The 15,509-nt window shown below is 32.9% G+C and overlaps 2 protein-coding genes across 2 annotated transcripts; both read left to right on the top strand.

The window, feature by feature from the left end:
• The first annotated feature begins 8,280 nt into the window (after positions 1-8,280).
• Positions 8,281-10,622, top strand: LOC115996147 (putative late blight resistance protein homolog R1B-17). The gene is made up of 2 exons (XM_031235289.1): positions 8,281-10,494; positions 10,596-10,622. The coding sequence occupies exons 1-2, from the start codon at positions 8,281-8,283 to the stop codon at positions 10,620-10,622; spliced, it is 2,241 nt and encodes a 746-aa protein (XP_031091149.1).
• Positions 10,623-10,662: 40 nt separating this feature from the next.
• LOC116033964 (putative late blight resistance protein homolog R1B-13) lies at positions 10,663-11,847 on the top strand. Its single transcript, XM_031276522.1, has 2 exons — positions 10,663-11,373; positions 11,547-11,847. The coding sequence occupies exon 1, from the start codon at positions 10,669-10,671 to the stop codon at positions 11,371-11,373; it is 705 nt and encodes a 234-aa protein (XP_031132382.1). The 5' UTR covers positions 10,663-10,668; the 3' UTR covers positions 11,547-11,847.
• The last annotated feature ends 3,662 nt before the right edge of the window (positions 11,848-15,509 follow it).

Raw genomic sequence — 15,509 nt, 5'->3', positions numbered from 1 at the left:
TATTTTTCTCTATCTATTTATCTGCTTTATATATATAAATGAATGTCTCTTTACTTAAAAGTACTGGTTTGTTCCCAATCACTATCAATGCGCCCGGCCTGAGTTTAATTATTTTGTGGTAGCAACTGTATAATTTGGTGTTTTAATTTTAATGGACAATTAAGAATTTATTACTATATTACTTGTAATCTTTTGCTCTAGAAGATACTTGAGACTTTTGATGATCAATTTTGATGGTGAATTTGTTAGATCGAGTAAAGAGCCGATGGGGAAGAAACCTAGCAATGAAGAAATGATTGATGTGATAATTAAAAGAGATTATACTAGTCGGGTCTGTTGCCTATTGTGATTTAGTTGTAAAGGTTTTCCTCAAAATTTTTTTTTTTTGTTTTGAAAATAGGTTTTCCTCAATTTAGTTCCCTAACTATTAAAATCTCACCTAAATTAGTCATCTGTTACATTTTTCTTTTAAGTCTCCGTCAAAGTCAGGGGAAAATTTGTCATTTAAGCTATTGGCGCCTATGTATACCTTCCCGCTCTAAAATGGAGAACCAAACCCCTAAATTTGCAGTTGTAAGTATCGAAGGCTTTCGTTTTTTTTTTTCAACAAAAAGGAGTGATGGGATTCCCTAACTTGTAGCTTCTGCAAAGTGGATTCAAGATGAGCAACACAACTATGAAAATAATGCCTTCTTTGTTCGTTCCAAAAATATTTAAGTCTCTTTCTATTCCGACCCTCAAATATATCACCCACGTCATACTAATATATATTTTGGATGCTGCCATAGCATTGCAGTTTGCAGGATCAAAGCTGAACTACTCTATCTCAAGTCTAAACATAATCTTTTTTTTTTGGTAGACAAGTGAAGTTGTATAGTTAATCTAACTAAACCTTTCACTGTTTTTTTTCTTCTAAGCCACAGTTTACTCATTCTTAAACACCGACAAGTTTTGGTGTCCCTGTACAAAACCTTGCATGGTTTTCTTGAGAAACTCGGAAGGCATGCTCATTGCAGGATTATCCTTCCCCATTCTGATCTAGCCTCCTCGTCACTCGAAGCAGAAGCACAGGCGTTAGACTTTGCCTTGTCTTGATGTGAGCTTTACATCTACGATCCCGGCACACATTGAAGTTGATTCCCTTGTTTTGGCTCAATCTGCTTCCTCCTTCTCTCACTTGATTCCATGGAGAATTCGCGGTGCGCTCAAAAGAATTCACTCTAGGATAGCTGCCTGGTCTTCATCAATTGTTCATGTCTATCGCGAAGGAAACCAGGTTGTGGACGCTTTAGCTTCAGAGGGCTTGCAATACTCATCAGCTACTTTATTTTCATCGTTTAACTTGCTCCCTGAACCCGTTAAATTAGCTTTTTTGTATGATTTCCGAGGCTTCGCTGCCCCAAGATCTTTTCATTTCTTTTTTGTTTGTAGACAAGTGAAGTCGTAATCTTAACCTTTCACTGTTTTTTTTTTCTTCTTAGCCACAGTTTACTCATTTTACCCCATCTTCTCATTCTTAAACAGACAAGTTTTGGAGTCTATGTACAAAGTCTTGGTTTCCTGAGTTGTGTTTCTTTATCTCAAGTCTCAACTGTCATTTATTTTTGTAATCAAGTGAAGTTGTATGCAGCCATATGAATATGTCTATAAGTCTATTCCATGGTTTGATTAGTTTTTTATAACCACAAAATACATTTCCATGGAATTGGCTATTCCTTTACAATGAGAATAACCATTCCCATGGCCCGATAGTATTAACTATTCTTGAATTGCCTCATCAATAGTAGCTATACTATTCAAATTGACACAAACTCTGCAAAACCAGAAAGTAAAGCACTAAGGATCCATACAGGGTGTTTATTACCGCAGCTCAGCTCGGAGATTAACTCCTACCAGGACCGGATTTTTGGGCGTGCAAGATGTGCAACAGCACAACCGCACAGGGCCTCAAAATTTTGGGGGCCCCTAGTCCAGCCCTGACCCAATAGTTAGTATATGTATTTGTGATTATATTAGCTCAAAATTAAATTTTCATGACTGATCTAAATTCTACTACGTATTATTCAAAAAAAAATTCTACTCCGTAATATTCAGGCAAATCACTTTTCTTCAATTCACAGTTTATTTATACTTTGATAGGGCCTCACTTATTTACCAGCACAGGGCCACACAAATAAAAAAACTGGCCCTGACTCCTACATCTGTGGCCTGGGCTCCCAACTCGCTAAGCCTAGCTAATCAAAAACTTATAGAGTACAGATGAATGCATGGTTAGAGAATACTTATATAAAGCAGATAGAGAAAACTGATAATGATTATTCATTGCAGATCACATATATTATTGCAACCATTGAAAGATGTAGTTTTCGCGGTGGATGGAAAGAAGTAAAGGTTAAAATGGGAAGAAGTTCCCGAGTATCGTTCTCAAAGGACGGCAAGGAGGGAATTCGAGCGGTAAGGGGATTAAGCACAAGAGTGCTTAGTGTTTGAAAGCTAACCCAAACATAGTAAGGAATGCGCATGAAACATCATAAAAATAAGGAACAAACAATGGAAACAATCAATTGGAAAGAAGGATTTGGATCTTGCAACTCATATAGGTATCCTTGATTTCCTAAGATATTAGGCTAGCAACACTTAGATTATGAAAATGAGGCAAGACAACTATGCCAACGCCACTCTCGTGGTCATTGGCCTATCATCTAGTCCATAGTCCCATTCTCATGGCAACTAGGCTAGGTGAGGCAAATTATCAAACACATGGTGTGCTATTTGCCTTCCAATCTCCCTTTTCTCAAAGGTGAGAAGGAAAAGTGCTAGGCTAGGCTACGGAGTAACCCTACTCTCGTAGGTGAGACTCCTTCTCCAAACACCTCTCATATAGCTTGATTACTCCTACACAAGAGCCAAAGTGGATGTAGATCACAATCTTGCAACAATGGAATTCTTCTCTAATTCTAATCTAAACCTAAGAATTGTAATGTGGAGTGAATTGGGAGAGATCTCTCTAGGCTAATCCTAGAGAGAGAAATATTCTAAAGTGATCTAAAACTGAAGTGTGATGGATCCCCTGCAAAATGGCTCCATTCCCCTTTTAAATCTCGCCCAACAATTAAAATTTCCGCGATGGACGCACGCTGGACGCGCGTCCACTGCGCGTCCACGGTGTTTCTGCTGCACAGACTTCAACTTCAGAGAGCTGTTTGGTGGACGCGTGCTGGACGCGCGTCCACTGCGCGTCCATAGCAGACTTTTGCTCTGATTTCCAAACTTCTGCGAGCATAAAATTGAACGCCACCTTGGACGCGCGTCCAAGGGCTATTTTGCACTCCAACTTCGACTCGTGAATCCTTCTCCGAAATTCATGCCGTTTTCCACCTTTTTGCACATCTTTTTACCTACAAAACAATTAACAAAGCGTGGAACGGGTCCGATGGCAATAACAAGCATTTTAACGCAATTAAAGCTCAAATCAATCATAAAAGCTTTCAATTGTGCGCCATACGATCCTAGAACGACCTTATAAATGTAGCATCTTTTGCATTTATCAACCATCAATCATGAATTTCATATAAAAGAGTTGTGTACATTTAAAGGAAGGGGACAAAAAATACACCACAAGCCTCATGGCCATATAATATATATGATGCGCAACAGACTTCTCTGCCTAATCCACAAAAGCCACTATATCTTAGTTGGATCCTAAGCTCTATGCAAATGATTTGTTTACAAGGACTCCGAATTGTATTTTCTTGTTTTTAAATGGGGATTGAAGGTGGATACCCTAAAAGTCCAAAATGTTTTTTTTTATAATTTTGTACACTTAGGGCAACTTGAAACATTAAGCATCAGAAGGTGGGATAATCCCAAACATACCATGTAGCAGCATCACATGGGCAACTAGTTTTCTACCAAATATTAAAAAGCTCAAATTCTTTAAGATTCATTATCATCTATCATGGAGTGATATATGGCTTATTCGTATGTTACCGAATCTAGAGGTTCTAAAACTAATATATGCTTTCAAAGGCGTAGAGTACGTGGAGCCATCTGGAGTGATATATGGCTTATTGGTATGTTACCGAATCTAGAGGTTCTAAAACTGATATATGCTTTCGAAGGCCCAGAGTACGTGGAGCCATCTGAGGGAGGATTCTATAAATTGAAGAGGTTGATGATTAAAGGCAGTGCTCTCAAATATTAGAATACTATGGGTGACCATTTCACTGTACTCGAATGTTTATAGTTATGTAAATGACTTTGTAAGAGATTCCTAGTGATTTTGTGAATATCACCACACTAACATTGATTTAGTTAAATTGAATTCACTTTTGACTTCCGCATCAAAAATTCAAGATGGGAAACTCAACAACTATGGAAATTCCATCGATCCTTGTTCTTTTGAAAAATATTAGGTCTCTTTCTGTCAAGAAAAAAAATAAAGTCACATCAAGAGAAAATATAGGAAGAGAAATTCAAGAAGAGCTAAGTTTATAAATTATGATAATTAAGAAGTAGATGGACTCACGTACGTTTGTTCTATAATATAGGGACTAAAACTGCAATTATGACAAGAAAGAAAGAAGCTTGGCAGTCACCGCTCATTTTAGAATGATGTTTGTTTGTTTGGACTGTAGCGTCGAATTCGTGTTCACATTGGAGTCGCCGCCCGCCAGTTTGGAAATCAGATGCCTTTGGAACAATTTTTAATATATTAAAGATTTATTATTTTTGTACTAAAAATTTGTTATTATCCTTCGAAAAATGAACATTCAATGTATTAAAAATGAACATTTAATATATTAAAAAAGTATGTTAGGTCAATGATGCACCATATAAGGTTGACCATGGTTTATGGTAGAATGATTGATAAAAAGTTCAACATAACCAATATCATGAATAGGTACGCAAATTATTTAAAAATTCAAAACATAATATCATTTTTAAACATATTGTATTATGTTGTTTATTTTAGAGTTAATTCCAGAAATGGTCTTCAATTATTGACTTTTACCAATTTTTGTCTTAGACTTTTAATTTAACCAAAATTGGTCCCTTAACTATTGATTTTGTACTAATTTTGGTCCTTATGTTAAATCTATGTTAAATAGGTGTTAAAATTGAAGGCAAAAATGTAAAATCAAATATTTGAGCCTTTAATATATTACTGCAATGTAATATATACTCTGTAATAATTTTTTTTGGTCAATTTTCTAACTGGATGTGGAGTGTTATTGTATATTTTATTGTTGTATTAGGTGTTTTTTTTTTTGCTTTATTTTATGTTTTTTTTACTGCTCTAGTTTGCCTTTTTCTGGTTGAAAATTTGGTAATCAAAGTGATGGATGAGTTGTACCATAAAGCAAAAAAAAAAACACAAAATAAATCCAAAAAAAAAAAAACATACGGGTGCCCTTTTCTACCATTTGTTGCTATCAAATAAAGCAAAAAAAAAAACACTTAAATTAATACAAGAATAAAATATACAATAAAAATTATTACAGAGTATATATCACGTTGTAGTAATATATAAAAGGCTCAAATATTTGATTTTACATTTTTGCTCTCAATTTTAACACCTATTTAACATAGATTTAACATAAGGATCAAATTTGGTTCAAAATCAATAGTTAAGGGACCAACCTTGCTTAAATTAAAAGTCGAGGACAAAAATTAGTAAAAGTCAATAGTCGAATGATCATTTCTAGAATTAACTCTTTATTTTATACCACTACAAATACTAAATTCAACTCGCATAAAGCATTCTATATATAGAAAATAATGTTTAAACATTATAGCCACCAAACTAATATCTAAACCAAAAGAGTTGTATTATATTAAGTGTTGCAAAAATTCTCATCTAAGCGACGAATCAATGCCTAGGCGTTAGGCGTCGGTCGGACGCCTAGCGTATCACCATAATTGGTGGTCTAGGCGGTCGACTAGGCCGCCTAGGCGTTAGGCGTCGGCCGAACGCCTAGCGTATCACCATAATCGGTGGTCTAGGCGGTCGACTAGGCCGCCTAGTCGGCCGATTAGCTATTGTTGTTGTTTTAAAATTAGTTATTTTATTCAAAATGAAATTGTTTTGAGTGAAATAATTCTAAATTGTTCAAACTCTGGATATTTTTTAGGTTAGTATTTAATATTTTAGTATTAATTATTAAAGTATTAAATAGTTTATAATTATTAGTCTTTAAAAAATTTAATTAAATCTTTAAAAATAAAAAATAAAAAATAAATTAAAAAAATACACAGGTACCCGAGGAGCGCCTAACAATTTTTCAACCATGTTTATATTTAGTGTCAATTTATATAATTGTCATAAGATACAAATGCTTGATATAAAATTGTCAAAACTTAAATGTTTGAATATAATTTTGAGGTTTGGATTTTCTTTTTGTTTTTTTCACACTAAGTCAAAAAAAAAAAAGAATAATATTTTACTTTTCATCCATATTTAAGTTATAGACCAAGTATAAATTTAGTATTGAATTATTATGACTTGCAATTTTGTGTCTCAATTAGTCACAAAAGTAACTATTTTTGTCTTTCTAAAGACTAAAATAGTTGTTTATAAAAGGTACAATTTTGGTTTCTAATATATTTTTGAACAACAAATTAAATCATGGAAAAATTGTAATTTATGCCCTTACAAAATATATGTCACGTTTTGAAAATTGGGGGTAACATTTACACCACTAATAATTCATGAGTAACATTGATAATTGACATATTTGTGAGGGGTATAAATTACAATTTTCTTTGGGAAAATGGCATCTTTGGTCCCTGAGATATACCCAAAGTACCGACTCAGCCCCTAAGTTATGGTCGTATTCGAGTTTAGTCCTTCAGTTATGAACGAAGTGGCGAATTTGGTCCCTGACCATTAAATTTGACTAAAAAATTTAAAAAATTTTAAATTTTGAGGGGTAAAATAGGAAATTTACAATTTATTTTTGAAGACGGAAATTTACAATTTATACTCTTTATTATATCAAAACTACTTTCACAATATTATTTTTCACTTCTTAGCTTCTTATTTCAAGGTTTTCAAATTCTAAAATTATTTTTATAACTTTAGTATGACTTGTTAGGAACCTGACTCTCGTATAATAAACTTAAAACTTAGCACAAACAAATAAACATTTGATCATTGTATTCAGGCATGTAAACCACATTATCCTAACTATTTTCTTTACTAATCAACAAATGCAATCAAACCAGAAGTTTTTGAGATTTTTAGTATGTCAAATAATTATTCGACATACTAAAAATCTCAAAAGTTTTGGTTTGATTGCATTTGTTGCTAGTATGTCAAATAATTTTTTTTTTTTACATATTAAAAATCTCAAGTTATTATGTTGGTAAATTTCTCATGAAAGTAACCTAAAAAATTTGACATCATTTTGTACGTATCTCAAAAGTTGTGGTTTGATTGCATTTGTTGCTTAGTAAAGAAAATAAAAAGTTGTTAGAATAGTGTGTTTCACACGGCTGAAGACAATGATCAAATGTTTCTTTATTTGTGCTAAGTTTTAAGTTTATTATACGAGAGTCAGATTCCTAATAAATCATACTAAAGTTATAAAAATACTTTTAAAACTGAAAAAACTTGAAATAAAAAGCTAAGAAGTGAAAAATAATGTCGTGAAAGTTGTTTTGATATAATAAAAAAAATAAAATGTAGATTTCCTATTTTACCCCTCAAAATTTACATTTTTTTAAATTTTTCCGTCAAATTTAACGGTTAGAGACCAAATGCGCCACTTCGTTCATAATTGAGGGACTAAACTCGAATACGGCCATAACTCAGGGACTAAGTCGATACTTTGGGTATATCTCAGGGACTAAATATGCAATTTTCTCATTTTCTTTTAAATCGTTTTCGGGACTAATTACTGGAAACCTGATCAATTATTTCTGAAAATAATTTTTTGAATTTTCAAACACATTCTAAAATAGTTGTTTATAAAAGTTACAGTTTTGGTTTCTAATATATTTTTTAACCAACCACAAATTAAATCATTTTCAGGACTAATTAAGAGCCACATTTATAAATTATGATAATTAAGAACTACACTTGCACTTGTCCTATAATTTAGGGACTAAAATTGCAATTATGACAAGAATGATAGAAGCTAGGCAACTTACCGCTAATTTTAAAATCACGTTTATTGAACTCTGGCGTTGACCAATGAACTCCGGTTTACATTGCACAAGATCGATCTATGCAATTCTTCTGAGTTGTACGTGTTCTGCTCTGATCGACCGGCGCAAATGGCATACGCTGCTGTAACTTCACTTATGGAAACACTTTCTCTAAATTTCTTGCAATCACAACCACCCTTCCCTCTTGAAGATTTAGAGGCACAGATTAGAGATGGCAATGAAAATCTTGGTTTGCTGCAACAAATTCTTGAGAAATCTGAGATTGGCAATGATGATGCGGGGGCGATGAAAGATGGAGAGGATGCAGAGGCTGAGATGAGAGAGATGGGGTTGGAAGAAGCGTCTTCTTCAAGTGATTATTACCCTAAGAAGAAGAAGTTGATTAAAAGTGAAAAGCTGCAGCAGCTTGCAGAATTAGAGGCAGAGATCAGAGATGAAAAATATGAAAATCTTGGCCTGCTGCAACAAATTCTTGAGGCACAGATGAGAGAGATGGAATTGGACGAAGAAGCATCATCAAAGCGTCTTGGTATAAAGGCTTGTCTCCCCAGGCTTTATGGAAAGCAGCAGCAGCTTGCTTGGGATACTATACTTTTGACTTCTCGCCTCAGGGAGATGGCTGAAATCAAACAAAACATAGTTTCTCTCCATCAAAATCTGGGCTTGCTGCAACAAAGTCTTGAGAAATCTGAGATCCCCTATGATGATGCGAGGGTGAGGGTGATGAAAGATTTAGAGGCAGAGATCAGAGATGCATCGTTCAAATTGGAAGAAAGGATTGAGATGGAGTTGACTCCCATTTATCTAGCAAAGGACAGCCTTCATATAACAGCTTCCCTCCTCAGGCTTCATCAAATCTTCATTGAAGCAGAAAAACGGACTGATTACCACAGGAATGAGTTGATTAGGCTTGCAAAGGTTTCACTCCTTGGTCGGATCCGACGAAGAGGACTACTGCTTGTGAAAGGATCATCACTGCCTCATCTAGTACACAACAACATTATTGTGACTAATAAATTTTTCAAAAACTCTTCAAAGTTCGACACTACAATGGTCGGATGCCACGAGGTGTTCACGAAGATATTGGATCAGCTCAGGCAACAATCAACTAAGAGCAGACATATTGTGTCGATTGTTGGCATGGGAGGAATAGGCAAGACCACTTTAGCACACAAACTTTATGAACATCCATTAACTACTTCTCATTTTGACAAGCGAGCATGGGTTACTGTATCCCAAGAATATAACGTAGAACAAATGCTCCGATGTCTTCTTAGTTGTGTTACTGCAGCATCAAGTGATCGCCAACACCAATTTGCAGAAAGTCTGTGTAAACATTTGAGGGGTCAGAGATATTTGATAGTGATTGATGATATATGGAGCACTACTGCTTGGGATAGTGTGCAGAGATGCTTTCCAGATGATAATAATGGAAGCCGTATACTGTTGACTTCTCGACTCATGGAAGTTGCTGAATATGCGAGTTCAACTAACTCTCTCCTTAACATGCCTTTCTTAGATGCCAATGAAAGTTGGAATCTCTACTGCAAAGTGTTTGGTAAAACTGAATTTCTTTCGGTGTTTGAGCAAATTGGTAGAGACATAGTGAAGAAATGTGAAGGATTACCTCTGGCCATTATTGTAGTTGCTAGTCTTCTCTCCAAGATAAAGGAGGAGGAGGAAGAGTGGAAGAATGTTGCAAAAAGTGTAATTGGTGGTTCTAATGATACATGTTCCAGAATACTATATCTAAGTTACCACCAATTACCACACCACTTAAAAGCTTGTTTTCTTTATTTTGGAGTTTTTCGGGAAGACTGTGAGATTCCTGTGAAGAAATTGGTTAGGTTGTGGACAGCAGAGGGATTTTTGAGGGCTGTGAAGCATGTGAATATGGAGAAAGTGGCCATTGAATGCTTGCAAAATCTTGTTGATAGAAGTCTTGTTATAATTAGCAAACAGAGCTACAATGGAAAAATGAAGACAATAAGGATACATGATTTATTGCGAGATTTGTGCTTGAAAGAAGCTGGACGTGAAACTCTATTGAATGTGATTGGAGATGAAAAACTTCCATTTTACAAGAGGAAATCACAACACTTGTTTTCAAAACCTTGTCGTTGGATAAGTGATACATCAGAATGTTTGAATAATCAAATCAAGTCAGGAGATAAGCGCTTTGACAAATCTCATTCCTTACACTCAAGGTTTGATTACACATTTGGATTTTACTTTCGTGTGCTTGATGAACTTCTAATTTCACACTTAAAACTGCTAAGAGTAGTAGACATTGAATGTGGACATTGTTACAATTCAACTGGGGTAAATATGTTTGCCATTCTTGTTCATTTGAGATACTTTGCTTTGACCTATCAATCACAAAGTGATCGCGTTCCTATTTATGTAAAGCACTTTGAACATAGGAATATGCAAAGCTTTATTATTCGTAAAGGATATGTTCATTGGAAACCGAATGTGGCATTTACAATTTCGAAAATGCCACTATTAAGGAATTTTTGTGTTGGACGAATTCTTTCATTAGGAACTTGTTCGGTTGTTCATAAAACCTTAGAGAATATATCTTGGTTGCATTCTAAACTCTGTACACAGGATCTATTTACAAGAATTCCAAATGTAAAAAAATTGGGGATTGAAGGTGGATATGATGAAGGTCCAGATTGTTTTTATAATTTGGTGCACTTGGGGCAGCTTGAGGCACTAAGCATCAGAAGGTGGTATCGTCTCGAACATATTCCATGTAGCGGTATCCCATGGGCAACTAGTTTTCTACCAAATCTTAAGAAGCTCAAATTCTTTGATACTAGGTTGCCATGGAGTGATATGAAGCTTATTGGTATGTTGCCGAATCTAGAGGTTCTAAAATTGATAGATGCTTGCCAAGACAGAGAGTGGGAGACATCTGAGGAAGGGTTCCGTCGATTGAAGTGGTTGGTAATTCAAAGCAGATATCTTGAATATTGGAATGCTGAGGGTGACCATTTTCCAGTGCTCGAATGTTTAGAGTTACGTAAATGCACCGAATTGCAAGAGATTCCTAGTGGCTTTGTGGATATCACCACGCTAGCATTGATTGAGTTAAACTACTGTCATGATTCACTTCTGACTTCTGCAAAGTGGATTCAAGATGAGAAGCTCAACAACTATGGAAATTCCATCCTTGTTCGTTCCCGAAAACATTAGGTCTCTTTCTATCCATCTAATATAATATATCTCTGACCATTTCTCACATCTCATTCTACTTGTTTATATGCAAGGAATAGTTATCTGTTTTCCCTCACTTTATCTCATTTTTCTCTATATATTTCCTTACCTATCTGTTCACTATTTTTTTAAACTTAATTTACTGTTTCCAGCCTGAAAGAGTAAACATCTCAGAGGAAGAATATGATGAGGAGAAATTGTTTGAAGACAGCTTTTGAAGAATGTGACAACTCTGTTATTTATTTTGGTTTCTGGTTGTGGGATGTTTAGAGATCTGACGGATGATGCCTTGGCATTATATTTCAGCACCTCAATTTCATCTAATGTTTCAACTGTTTTATTGTTCTCATTTTAAGTCTTATTTTGAATTCATTGTTATACACATAAGACACATATAATGTTCGTTCTCATACATGTTTTACCATATTAATAAAATTGTTGTTTTATAATCAATTCATAATTAAATTAAATTAACTATAATTTCTCCATCTGAAGTCTGAACTGTTTTATTTTTGAAGCCAAGTGAAATTGTACAGATAATCTAACCTTTCACTGTTTTGTTTCTCTGATCCTTAGCCACATTTTACTTATTTTACCCCATCATCATCTCATTCTTAATTCTTAAACACAGACAAGTTTTGGAGTCTCTGTACTTCACCTTGGTTTTCTTGAGTTGTCTTTCTTGATTAATCCGAGATCTCCAAAGATGAATATATACGCAAACAAAAGTTGAGATGTGGTGTGGAAGTTGAAAAAAAAAGAATTGAAGTGAAATTTATGTAGCAACAGGTTGGATGAAAATCCATGGTTGCATTAAAAATTACTGAATTTTGAATTTCATACATTCATATTAATTAGCATATTGTAGACGCAAATGCACGAAAATTTGGCAAATAATATCTTGGACCCGGCTCCACCTTGAATTGTAAATCCTGGTTCAAAATGAGATTTGGATTTTCGTCCTTGGACCAGGAGCAGGCCCGTTCCTATCGTTTTAAAGGCCCGGGGCATAGCATACAAAATGGGCCATTCGTGAAAATATATATGCGTAACTACAGAAAAAAAAACTAATGACAATTAACAAATATCTTGAAATAAGATTTACAAGTTTTTAACAATTGTGCATAAACAATAATAATAATAGTAGTGAAAACAACTCTAGATGCTTTCATTAGTTATGAATGAATTTTTCTTTGTTGGCTCAAAAAATACAAAATATTCAATAATTGCATATGTGTCTTCATAAATAAAGAATTATAGTTAGTAAAAATGAATAAAAAATTTAAAACCAAATGAGCTTATAGACAATCACATTGTTATTATAATAAATAATAAAGTAATTATTAATAAAAAATATATATAAAACACAACTTATAAATAAGAGTAGAGCATGAAATCTTAATTATCAGGAGTAATAAATCAAAACACTTTAAAACGTGATAAATGATATTCATAACAAAATATAAAACATGATTAATGGGATAAAATAGTTCAAACAAAAAACACATTATAAATCACGCATGTTCTCTATTGATATCATATTTATAAATACTTTTCTTTTAGTTAGATCAATTTCATTTTTTTAGATTAATATGAATACAATAACGCATAATAGAACTTCTAAACTACATTGACTAAATAATTTATAAAAAAAAATATCTTTTAAAATTATTTCAAAACTAAAACACAGAATATATTATATATATATATAAATCATTATAAAGTCCACAAAATAACACATATTCTAAATATTAGTAAATTACTCGAATAGAAATAGATTCAAAATTTGATATGAATCACAAATTAATCTATACTATAAATTTCATTATAATTATAGAAATGTAAAAAAAATTACATAGTTACAACTTATAAAATATAATTAGAAAAAGAAATAAATTCCATATGTTATAATTTGAATACTATATAATATTTTTAAATTCATCTTCTAAAGAGTAGGGAGGGAAAATTAAATTTCATAAGTTATAATTTTAATTTTAATTTTAATACTATATAATTAGGGCTGTTAACGAACCGAACATAAACGAACAGAGGCTGTTCGTGTTTGTTTGTTAAGGATTTTGGGGTGTTCATGTTCGTGTTCGTTTGTTAAGGTTTTTAAAAATCCTGTTCGTGTTCGTTTGTTAACCGTTCGTTAGTGTTCATTAACGTTCGCGAACACGTTCACGAACGTGTTCGTTGTTCGTTAACGTTAACGAACACGTTCACGAACATGTTCGCAAACGTTAACAAACACGTTCACAAACATGTTCATTTATGTTCATGAACACGTTTGTGAACATTTAATAACCAAACACCTGCATATGTTCATGAACAAAATTTGTTCGTGAACAATAAATAATCTACGTTCATGAACAATTTATATGTTTGTAAACATGTTTGTGAACATTATTATTAAACGAACATTAAATGAGCTTGTTCGCGAACATTACTAAACGAACACAAACGAGCTTGTTCACGAACACTACTAAACGAACACAAACGAGTTTGTTCGCGAACACTTAGCAAACGAGCTTACCACTGTTCAAACTCTGTTTATTTATTAACCGAGCTCTAAATNGTGAAATTTATGTAGCAACAGGTTGGATGAAAATCCATGGTTGCATTAAAAATTACTGAATTTTGAATTTCATACATTCATATTAATTAGCATATTGTAGACGCAAATGCACGAAAATTTGGCAAATAATATCTTGGACCCGGCTCCACCTTGAATTGTAAATCCTGGTTCAAAATGAGATTTGGATTTTCGTCCTTGGACCAGGAGCAGGCCCGTTCCTATCGTTTTAAAGGCCCGGGGCATAGCATACAAAATGGGCCATTCGTGAAAATATATATGCGTAACTACAGAAAAAAAAACTAATGACAATTAACAAATATCTTGAAATAAGATTTACAAGTTTTTAACAATTGTGCATAAACAATAATAATAATAGTAGTGAAAACAACTCTAGATGCTTTCATTAGTTATGAATGAATTTTTCTTTGTTGGCTCAAAAAATACAAAATATTCAATAATTGCATATGTGTCTTCATAAATAAAGAATTATAGTTAGTAAAAATGAATAAAAAATTTAAAACCAAATGAGCTTATAGACAATCACATTGTTATTATAATAAATAATAAAGTAATTATTAATAAAAAATATATATAAAACACAACTTATAAATAAGAGTAGAGCATGAAATCTTAATTATCAGGAGTAATAAATCAAAACACTTTAAAACGTGATAAATGATATTCATAACAAAATATAAAACATGATTAATGGGATAAAATAGTTCAAACAAAAAACACATTATAAATCACGCATGTTCTCTATTGATATCATATTTATAAATACTTTTCTTTTAGTTAGATCAATTTCATTTTTTTAGATTAATATGAATACAATAACGCATAATAGAACTTCTAAACTACATTGACTAAATAATTTATAAAAAAAAATATCTTTTAAAATTATTTCAAAACTAAAACACAGAATATATTATATATATATATAAATCATTATAAAGTCCACAAAATAACACATATTCTAAATATTAGTAAATTACTCGAATAGAAATAGATTCAAAATTTGATATGAATCACAAATTAATCTATACTATAAATTTCATTATAATTATAGAAATGTAAAAAAAATTACATAGTTACAACTTATAAAATATAATTAGAAAAAGAAATAAATTCCATATGTTATAATTTGAATACTATATAATATTTTTAAATTCATCTTCTAAAGAGTAGGGAGGGAAAATTAAATTTCATAAGTTATAATTTTAATTTTAATTTTAATACTATATAATTAGGGCTGTTAACGAACCGAACATAAACGAACAGAGGCTGTTCGTGTTTGTTTGTTAAGGATTTTGGGGTGTTCATGTTCGTGTTCGTTTGTTAAGGTTTTTAAAAATCCTGTTCGTGTTCGTTTGTTAACCGTTCGTTAGTGTTCATTAACGTTCGCGAACACGTTCACGAACGTGTTCGTTGTTCGTTAACGTTAACGAACACGTTCACGAACATGTTCGCAAACGTTAACAAACACGTTCACAAACATGTTCATTTATGTTCATGAACACGTTTGTGAACATTTAAT

The sequence above is a fragment of the Ipomoea triloba genome, chromosome 11 (assembly GCF_003576645.1).
Source record: "Ipomoea triloba cultivar NCNSP0323 chromosome 11, ASM357664v1".
In the NCBI taxonomy this organism is placed as follows: Eukaryota; Viridiplantae; Streptophyta; class Magnoliopsida; order Solanales; family Convolvulaceae; genus Ipomoea; species Ipomoea triloba.
This window is presented reverse-complemented; position numbering and strand designations above follow the sequence as displayed.